The sequence below is a fragment of the Schistocerca serialis genome, chromosome 7 (genome assembly GCF_023864345.2).
Source record: "Schistocerca serialis cubense isolate TAMUIC-IGC-003099 chromosome 7, iqSchSeri2.2, whole genome shotgun sequence".
Taxonomy (NCBI): domain Eukaryota; kingdom Metazoa; phylum Arthropoda; class Insecta; order Orthoptera; family Acrididae; genus Schistocerca; species Schistocerca serialis.
Window position 1 is genome coordinate 183,643,081 of NC_064644.1, and position 11,396 is coordinate 183,654,476.

At 43.2% G+C, this 11,396-nt stretch overlaps 1 protein-coding gene across 1 annotated transcript in view; it reads left to right on the top strand.

Moving 5' to 3' along the window:
• Window positions 1-11,396, top strand: part of LOC126412959 (dipeptidase 1-like) — a 162,443-nt gene that overhangs the window by 16,223 nt on the left and 134,824 nt on the right. The window contains exon 2 of the mRNA XM_050082850.1: window positions 942-1,312. Within this exon, the coding sequence (XP_049938807.1) occupies window positions 942-1,312 (371 nt within the window). The remainder of the gene's footprint in view (window positions 1-941; window positions 1,313-11,396) is intronic.

Here is an 11,396-nt window from a genome sequence, read left to right on the forward strand (position 1 = left end):
TACAGAAACGCCGCTGCACTCGGTCGCTAAGTGAAGGTCGTCGGCTATTGCAATGTCCGTGGTGAAAAGTAATTGCCGAAATCTGGTATTCGCTGCATACTCTCGACACTGTGGACCTCGGAATATTGAATTCCCTAACGGTTTCCTCCAACTACCATTCCGCATTCAGTGTCTGTTATTTACCGACGTGTGACCATAATCGCGTCAGAAATCTTTTCACATGAATCAACTGAGTACAAAAGACACATCCGCCAATGTACTGCCCGTTTATACATTGTGTACGCGATATTGCCGCTATTTCATTACGTGCATATAGCTTATCTGATGACGTGTCACCTCAATCTATTATTAAGTTCTGTATACTTGATTCTCTACTTAATAATATTTCTTGAAAGTTTTCTAGTAGGATTTCGTAGGATATACGTAATACGGGTTATAAACCATCTTTTACAATTGTAATATAAGTCTTATTGAGATCAAATGCATTTTTATTTATTTCAAAGCAAAGTCAGTGCAATAATGTTGGTTTTCTTGCAAATCTGCGTGGAAAGATCGTAAACAATTCTCGTTTAGTGGCTGGCTCTGAGCACTATGGGACTCAACTGCTGAGGTCATTAGTCCCCTAGAACTTAGAACTAGTTAAACCTAACTAACCTAAGGACATGACAAACATCCATGCCCGAGGCAGGATTCGAACCTGCGACCGTAGCGGTCTTGCGATTCCAGACTGCAGCGCCTTTAACCGCACGGCCACTTCGGCCGGCCTCGTTTAGTGAATTGCTATTATTTAACAGTATTAAATTACAGTCATTTCTATATTCTGTTCACTACTTCATTCCTAATGTTCTTCTACATATAGGCGTTCGAGTGTAGTACAGAGCACTTCCACTGACATTGAATATTCGTATGTTTTCCTTTTTATGTTGTTTGGATTCATTCAGAACAAGCACGCGCGCGTTCGCGCACACGCGCCAACAGACTCGTGCGCGCAGACTCGTGCGCGCAGACTCGTGCGCGCAGACTCGTGCGCGCAGACTCGTGCGCGCAGACTCGTGCGCGCACACTCGTGCGCGCACACTCGTGCGCGCACACTCGTGCGCGCACACTCGTGCGCGCACACTCGTGCGCGCACACTCGTGCGCGCACACTCGTGCGCGCACACTCGTGCGCGCACACTCGTGCGCGCACACTCGTGCGCGCACACTTGCGCGCACACTTACGCGCACACTCCTGCGCACACGCGCCCGCACGCTCGCGTGCGCGAGCGCTCGCGCACAGACACACGCGCCAACACACTCGTGCGCGCACACTCGTGCGCACACACTCGTGCGCACACTTACGCGCACGCGCGCGAACACACACACACACACACACACACACACACACACACACACACACACCAGTCGAACAGTATACACATACACACACAAGCACGCGCGCGAACACACACACACACACACACACACACACACACACACACACACACACACACACACACACACACCAGTCGAACAGTATACACATACACACACAAGCACACCAGTCGAACAATATACACATACACACTCAGAGGAGTAGCAGAGGTTTAAAACACCACAAAAACAAACCAAAAGATGATCACATTCCGCAGACCCTCATTTCGAAACAAATTACAAAAGTTGTAAGTACATCAGTGAAAGTGTACTGTACTATAATCGAAGAACTATGTGTTGAAGAATATTAGGAACCAAGTAACAAACACAAAACAGTAACAATTTTAGTTTATCTCTGTTTAATAATAATGATTTAAGGCATGAGTACTGTTTACTATCCTGGCAGGGAGATTCGTAACGAAAACCTCAATGATACAATAACCACTGAAGATACTTCGAAATATAGCGAAACGTATGTGGTCTAAATACGACTTTTTTTAGAGTGGCAAAAGACGGTATATAACCTGTAGTACTTGTACAACTTCAGTTGTCGAAACGAGGCTCAGTAACAAAACATTCGTCAAGTGCGAGTAAGACTTGCGCTCTGGCATTTCCGTGCAAGCTCAGTTATGTACGTAGATAATTCACCCATCTCGGGAACAGAGAATCTCGGCCGTTTATGCCTGTTATCCATTTCGATACTGGCAAGATATCGGTTCCGGGACTTCCGAGACTTTCGAGAATGTTTCAATTTTTAGTCTGAAACATACATTTTGCTGTAATTTAGTATTTGCTATTATAATTCTGGTGAAGAAAAGGGATCTTAATAGACGGACAGACAGATAAAAAATGACAAAAACAATTGTTTTTCGGATGATATAAATGCAAATTAACAATATTCGGATTTCTATATAGCTTGCTCTGTAAAACCTTAGTTACTGCTAAATTTCATGATTGCAGGTCAACGGGACGTAATCTATAGGTTTCGTTGAGGGCTGTTGGCAGTATAAAAATAAGTGACGTAAACGGTCATATTTTTTGATTGCATTAATTTAGGAAGTAGAGTTTATTACAACTCCCACCCTCCCCTCATCCCCTCCGAAAGGACTTTAGTATATGACATAACTTGATATGTCTAGCTGCGCCTAAGAAGAAGGGGTCTTAACAATGGGACAGGAAAGGTTCCGTTTCCACCGATTGAGGTGAGGAACCCGAAAAGGGCCACATGTTCTCGTAAGATTATTAACATCTGTCCTTAAGCATCGGCTTGTTCAGGTTCTTCAGCGTCTGCTTGACACTCTACTGTGACAAACAAATCTGAAAACAATTTATTGTTTAACCCAGTCACATTAACTTCAAACGTTGTTACCAGTTTCGTTTCGCCATCCTCAAACGAAATACATGATTTGATTGAATCTCACCACTGCGAAAATCACACAGTCTGTACATATTATCGCCGCACAAAGTGGCCGCGCGGTTAGAGGCGACGTGTCACGGAATGCGTGACCCCTCCCGTAGTAGGTTCGAGTCCTCTCTCGGGCATGGGTGTGTGTGTTGTCCTTAGCATAAGTTAGTTTGAGTAGTGTGTAAGTCTAGGGACCGATGACCTCAGCAGTTTGCCCCTTAGGAATTTACACACATTTTGTTCATACTATCTGGTATGGATTCCACACACTCGAACAACAATATTGAAGGATGAGTTCTCTGTGTAGATTGCGTGCATTTTCCCATGATCCTACCAGCTAACCCAAGTCTACTACCTGCTTTATTTACGATTCCGTCTGTGTGACGATTCTACTTCAGACTCTGAGGGGTTGTTACATCCACATATTTTTTGCAGTTGACTGATTCCAGATGTGACTGTTCTTACAGTCATAGGATACTACGTTTTGTGTTTTCTGAAGTGAAATATCTTACATATCTGAACACCTGACGTCAGCTCCCAACCTGAGTATTTTGTCAGCACCGAATCTATACACTATTTGGAAAACTTACCGGTGGAAGTGGAAGCTGTCTACGACGGGCAGTCGGTATTAATAACGCTGAAACACACACACACACACACACACACACACACACACACACACACACACACGTATTCCTCGTTCTGTTCGAGTCACAAATATAGCACAGCTCTAAAGTGGTGACATACTTTTGCCTACTTCACTCTGCGTGTACCATAGTATTCATACATACCGGAACGAATTTTCTTTCCCTCTTTCGAATTAAAATGTCGTAAAAACATCTGCGCTGTTAATCTGATGAAACTGCAATAATTTCTTAAAGTTATATGTACCCAGTCTACAAACATGTGTAGATCGTGTGTTGTTAACGCTGTTCAGTTCTGCGCTCTGATGATGATCCATGGTAGTGAAGCTGCCGCGGCTGAATACTATTGCACAATAAATTAGTACCCTGAAAGTATTAAAACGAATAAAGTTATTGACGAAATGGTTTATGGTCCGCCACAATCCCACATAATACAATTTACCGGTTTCAGTTGTCTCCTCTCCTCTCCTCATCCACAGAGCTTCATTGATACTGAAGACTTACCACAGTCATATACGAGGGTTGGAACTTTAATAGTGGCAACTATTTATTCACAGCTCGTACAAAATAGTCACGTGTTTCAAAGTTTTACTGACCTTCAAAGTTGTCGCCAGCATAGTGTATAACACGTTGCCACCGATGTGGAAGTCGTAGGATACTCTTAGCGGTGCCAGTTGTGTTGACAGTTCGAGCGGCGCGGTCTATTGCCCGACGAATTGGTAGCAGTTCTGAAGCGAATGCCGTGAAGTGTTTCCTTCAGTTTAAAAATCGAGTTGAACTTACGAGGGCTTAAGTCAGGGGAGTGCAGTAGGTGGTATGACACTTAGCAGCCCCATCAGTCAAGCAAATCAGTGACAGCTTGCACTGTACGTGCTTGAGCGTTGTCCTGAAGCAAGTGTCATCACCTCTGTCTCTATGCTGTTCATTTTTGGAACACAACCTACGACCAGCTTAAAGACAGAAGTGATGACACTTTCTGCAGAACCTGACCAGTTATATCACATATTTTGATTATAGGAAACTAACTTCTGAAACCTGTACGATAATTACCGTTGACCTAGAATCGTTAAATTTGGCAAGAAGTAAGGTTTCACTGTAAAAGTATGGCGAGAATATAGACTGTTAATTTGTAATTATATTTTTTTTCTTGCAGTTTGTTGTTTGTCTGTCTCTCTGTCAGTCTGTTAAGATTTCTTTGTCTCAGGAACCGAGTTGGATATCAAGTTAACATTCATATCAAGTACTAAAGTCTATGTCTCTTTGTCGCTGTAAAAAATTTAAGGTTCTAGGTGAATATAGTCAAAAGATACGACCATGTATATCACATATTTTGGTACTCGCCGTCTTGCTTATCAGAACTTACAGATGAAGTATCTACATAGAGGTCGCACGTGGTGGTCTAGTAAAGTGCTTGCCTGAAATCCGAGAGATCGTGGCATTAAGTTGCAGTCGGACCATGGATTTTTCAGTCTTCGTTTTAACCTAGCTTTCACTTCCCTACGATCTAGGAATCGGCAGAAACTACACATAGGTCTCCTTTCCCAGTTTGGATAAGCGCGTGGGTTATGGACACCTAAGTAGCAGAAGTGACGTCCAATAGAAGCTCTTCCACCATGCTATTGAACCAAGCGAAATTATTAATATTATCTGTATACATATTTAAGTTAGAACGTTTTTTTTCGATAGAACAGCGTATCATTTTAATGGTATGTAAGAGCTATTGAAGCGTAGATCCCACTGACGAAACTTTTAATATTTGCTGTGAAACTAGTCGCCGAAATGGGAGTATTCGACAAAAGCGATAAATTATTGTTCATTACAGAGCAGTTCCATTTCTCTTGCCACAGAGTCGTCCTTTTTGTCATGTAAATGTAAATTCGGGATAAAATAACGCTACTGGCTTTACCTTTTTAAAAAATGGCATCACTGTCGCTTGTTGACGTAACGGCACTCACTGAATATTCTCGATTCGCTGCCTTCAACTGTTTATGCTATATTAGTGATGTCCACAAATGTCGGACGCTATATGCATTAACAGCCGGTGTTTCATGAGTAACCAGTATGAAATCAGTGCATCCCACCACATCTCTGCACTAAAAATCTAGGGAACAAACGGTGAGCAAAAGCGCGTGGATTTAGTAGCAAAATATGAAAAGCAAATGAACAGAGGAAGAGGGAAAGCGAAGGCCACGGGCGAAGAAGGAAAAGAGGAACAATAAATGCTGAAATGACCATCAGGCTCTAGCCATTGGATAAAATATATGAAAGTTCATGTTTCCTCTCGACACAAGAGGGCTACGTTACTACGCTGACAAAGAGGATTTGGGGCTCAAACGCGGAAGTTTTGGCAGTATTTACAGCCGTAATGTAGATGGTGAGCAACTGTATGTAGGTACACTGATCAGACAAATCATTACGCCCCCTGTCCACCTGAATGCTGCTTGGTAGTGTTACTGGCAGATGATGCTATAAAAGCATATAAGTGGAGCGGGGACGAATGGGGATTCAATCTACGAGGGACGTTCCGAAAGTAAGTTCGTCAATGTTTTTGATAGAGAAGATGGTACGCCAAGCAACGTGATATGAATCCATACATTGCTGTTTCAGTGACGGAAGGGCTGGCAGCGGAGGAGACAGTAGCAGCAGACCGACGTGGCCGAGGTCATTAGAGTACACATCCCGACCGCAGACGGACGTGTATCGACAACGTTGTCGCCAATGAAAGTGCATGCTGATATCCGGTATGAGTGGGCATGTGCCACTAGTGTGTCAGTCATCCATGAATGCCTAAAAACCATATATTTTGCAGTGGTCATGTCTCGTGAAATGGTTGATTGCTTGTGTTGTATGTTCAGAGAAGGAAGGCAGAGCCAGAGGGATGAAGGTCGAAGTGGGCGTCCCTCCACAGCCAAAAATGAAAACAACATTGCTAGTGTACAGGACATGGTGTTAGCGGACAGGTAAATCATGGTGTCTAGCGTAGTGTCCACACTACATATTGGCCGCGCCCCAGGCTATCACAGGCTCGCTGATGTGATGGGTTACCGAAAAGTGTCTGCAAGGTGAGTGCCTAGGAACCTGACCACGGATCACAAGATTGCAAGAATGGGAATCACCCCAGAACAAAAGAACGCATCAGTGACCTGGAAGCGTGCTATTTCACAAGATGAAGAAAAAATTCAGTCTTTTCTGCAGGAAAGGTTATTGTCATTATTTTGGGACTTGAAAGGTGTGATTGTCTTTGATTTCCTCCAGCGACGGACCATCAGCGCAGCCCATTACTGTGACACCTTCATCAAGGTCAAGTCCACCATTCGACGTAAGAGACCAGGACTCTTGAGTGAAAATGTTGTGCTCTTGAACGGCAAAGCAAAGCCACATGCAGCGAAGTTCATACAGGATCAGAGTCGTCGCTTTGGACGAGAGAGATTACATCAGCAGGGCAGCAGCCCAAGTCTTGCTCCATCGGACTCTTGCCTATTCCCTGCGTTGGTAGCAGCACCCTGCGGACGTCACTTACAATGCTGAAGTGGAGCAGGCAGTGTGACAATTCCTTGCATCACAGGGTACCGAGTTATACCAGAGTGGTTTCTTCAAACTGATTGCATACTACAACAAATGTCGGTCGCGACTACGCCTAAAATAGTTGAAGTTGTTGTAATGTAATAAAATAAAATTTTTATTTGTGACTCCTTTTCTTTGCTATCATTGTAATGTAACAGAATGAATATGAGCCGTGACATATATAAAAAAGAAACACACATTAATGCAATGGCTCAGCATAAAAGAGAAATAACTAATGTATGAATATTATTAACAGTGTAATATGTTGTTTAATTTAGCTGAACGTGTATAAGCACTCAGTAAACTAGCTCAGTTCTCAGGGTAGTTACGTAATCGCCGATAATTAATAGTCCATTTCTTATTTGCCAACACTACGGATATTATTCCAGGCTCGTCAGAAGTCGTGTGCTTATTGCACCAGAGAATATTTGCCAAGTCTGTTCGATGTACACTACTGTAATACGTAACGTCGTGGTTTCGTCTCGATTCCCCAATACAAGATAACAAGAGTAGCACCTACAAATGAAATCCTATGATGGAACTGGAATCCTGTGACCAGAAATTTTCTGCCTGGGATGTTATCTCGATATATAAAGAATATGTGTAAGTAAAGCTGTTAAATTATTAGTAGCTGCTTCTTGTCTCGTTGGATCTGAAATAAGGTTAATTGTCCTAACCGGCGGCACGTCTCGTAGATGAGCTAAAAGAAAAATGTTACAGATTTTTCTAAGATGGTGCCTAACAATGAAAATTCTTTGTTAAGGCCTGTATCTATTTAAGACAATCCAGGTATCAGACTACCAATTGATTGACCACATACACAAATTAGTTTGACAAAATAACAATTATATTTTTCGGGTTTTAAGTAGAACTTACATTATCAACTGGTACGGCAAGATGAGCTTTACACAAGAACGTCCTCTTAGGTGCGAATCCAAGCAGATAAGTGAAAGACAAAGGAAAGATAGTTCATGCATAGAAGCGCAAGCGTTGATGGAATAACATGTCTATTGTAGTTACATCTCTTCTTCTTTGGCGTACTTGTCGATTATTTATAAAATTTATCGTAATATTTAGTTCACATTTTTTTTAAAACCAAGTCCACCCAGGAGAAACAGTACAGTGTATAGTTCATGATGGCATGGCATATTTGTTCTTGGCAATGAAGTTTCCGTGTGAAAGGCAATGATGAAATTGACTTTCGGAGCTATGATAGGGACACCAAATGGGAAAAGCCACTTCTACAAGCGACTTTGACAATGGGAAGATTGCTGCAGATCGATATATGGGAAGAATTGACTCTGAAATGGGTGCAAAACCTGCGCTCTGAATGAGATGCGCCCTAGAAACTGGTTGTGACAAACGGACCATACACGTGACAGTTGTCGTTGGAGATGTGGAACATTACGCACATCTTGCAGTTTTTCTGTATAGCGCACCTTCTTTCGTGTAAAGATGTCCCTCTCGCTGCAGAAGATAACGCCCGGTCATGGTTTCGTTTATGAAATTGTGCTGTAATTGTGATGATAGCAGCAAAATGCCGGACTACTTTTCAATAAAGAACACATAACATTTTTGAAGCATTCTTCTGCTGAAGACTGAGGCTTCCTGAGTGGGATACACACTTTGAAATAAGCATTGTTTATTACGAGAAACAAATTAAGTACAACTTCTGGCAATAATGCCAGTACAATTCGGGAACAGCAAGGTCTTGAGGAGCAGGGAAGATTAATAATGACACAGACCTACGAGGCTGGCACCTCGTAGGCAGTCCCCTGATAAGCAGCAGGTGATGACACGACATGGTTCTACGAGACTGGGATAGGCACTCGACTTGTAACGGGATGGTCCTACATGGCAAGGGGCCTATAGGCATACAACTGGTGACAAGCAAGGTGCCGTACTGACATCGCCCCACGACACAATGAGCTTGTGGGCAGTCGAAAAGAATACTGCGTACTGGTGCCTTCGATGCGGCTGACTGGAGTGCAGTGTCTGGCGTGGCGGCGTGGTTCAGAACAAGGGCGGCAGCTTCACGGGCAGCGGGAGAGGCAGGAGCAGGCGGGGACGGTAGAGGAGATCCGTAGCGGAGAGCTGAGGCGACCGTTGGTTGCTCTTTCCTCGGGACGTAGCTGGCTCTCCCTGCTTTTTTTCCCTTATTGTTATTTCATCCGCCCCCTGGCTCTTGTGCGCTGGCAGCGGTACAAACAACCCGCTCTTCAGCCAATACAATTTCTCTCTAACTTACATGCTAAAACAAATAAACAAACAGACCTATGTATTATGAATTTGATACGGTTCTGGAAGGTGATGATAATAGGAGACTGTAAATAATCTAATGCTGTCTTTGGGAATTGCTTAAAAATGATAAAAATGTGAACAACTGAAGAACACATGAAGAACACTAAACACTTGAAAAACACTGGAAAAACACTGAACATGACTGGACATACGCTTACCATTAAACACGGAGCACCATACACTTTCACCAAAACTGGGAAAGGACCTGCCCTGGGACAGTAGATTGCCCATGAAAAGGATGGTGTGTATGGAAGGAGATAGGAGACTGGTTGTAATGAGGACTGATGACTGTTAAGAGATAGTGACCACACAGGCGTGGTTGTGGGGGTCGAAGAGAGGGATAACTGACACCAAGACCCATACACCAGAGAGCGGATGGGGGCGAAAGGGAAGCGGAGAGGAGGAAGTAGGAGCCCTTCAGAGGGATGTCGATAGGGTAGGGTGGATGCAGAGTTGGTAGGGTAGAGTTTGTGGGGTTCACAGTCCAGGAGAGGAGGAAATTTCTTTGGTAGAGGACGTGGAGGGTGTGCGGCTGGAGGATTGGTGGTATGTGTAGGTCGTGTCGTGGCTGTACTCTAGGACTGGAAAGGAGATGGGACATTAGAACCTGGGTCTCTTTCGTACTAGGCGTATGTGCTAAGCATTACACCACCGTGATACACTGGCTAACAAACCTGCAAGGACAAGTCCAACCCCCTCCGTAACACATACTTTCATGCTTTCAGCCCCAATACCATGGAGGCGTAATGGTCAGCATATCTGACTAACAGGTAGGAAACCCAGTTCAAGTCCCGGCCATGTCTCGAATTTCAATTCATTTCTTCAGCTCCTATCACTATCGAGGATAAAGTTGAGACTCATACGTCTCTAACAAAATATAATTCCATCAGATCAATAAATCACCTATACCATAGGTACAGACAGGATCTCCCTATTACATATAAAGCTGGGGTGCTTCCCCAGTATTGAAGAGCTTCAGCAGTACTGACGGTTTAAAAAGTGGAAAAGAGACTGAATGTCAGCTACAATATCACAGTGCTGCAATGGTTAACACCTTTGTCTAGTACTGAGACGACCTGGATTCTCAAGTCCTGTATGTGACACAAATTTTAATTCATTTACACATAAGTGTGGTAGTCCAAATATGCAGGGGGCAGCCCTGCATACACCACAATTTGTTCCAAGGGATGCCTTCTTTACTCCTTGCTGTGTTATGCAGTACTTTACACAAGTGAATGATAATAAAGTTTAAGATAATTCTCATTTATTGTTTCGTCTCAGTTGCATTTTTTAATTAGATTACATGTTTCGATCCCTCTGGATCATCTTCAGACCTAAGTAGTTGCACCAGCAACCTGTCTTGTCTACAAAGAAGTACATATCAGAGTACTCTGATATGTGCTACTGAGTAGAGAAGATGGGTTGCTGTTACCAACTGCTTACAACTGAAGATGATTCAGGGGTATCGAAGCATCTAAGCTAATTAAAAATGTGCAACTGATAAGGAAGAACGTGTGAGAGGTCGCAAGTTCATTCTTTAATAAGACTCATGTCACAGTGTTGTGTTAACCATTATGATGACAAAAACATTAGTTGCTAATAACTCACTATGTGCGATAGGAGAGCACCAGAAAGGGAGTGTCTGTGAGGTGCAGAGATCAACCTTCTGTGGGATTTGTGTATTACGCTTAACAAAATGAACATCATTGTGTAAGATGTCTGGAATTTATGGACCTTACATGAGTTGATCCATAACGACAGTATTATACAGTATGAGATCCTCAGAAAATAATTATTGTATTATATGAACAAGAGGCAATTGCAGTAATCTCATGTACTGAAAACTAACAAAACAATATCTATCAATATGGACAGGGGAATGAATAAATGGTGGCAGGTGGCAGCACTAGCAGTGGTGTGCATACAGGGTGGTCCATTGATCGTGACCGGGCAAAATATCTCACGAAATAAGCGTCAAACGAAAACACTACAAGGAACGAAACTTGTCTAGCTTGAAGGGGGAAACCAGATGGTGCTAGGGTTGCCCTGCTAGATGGCGCTGCCATAGGT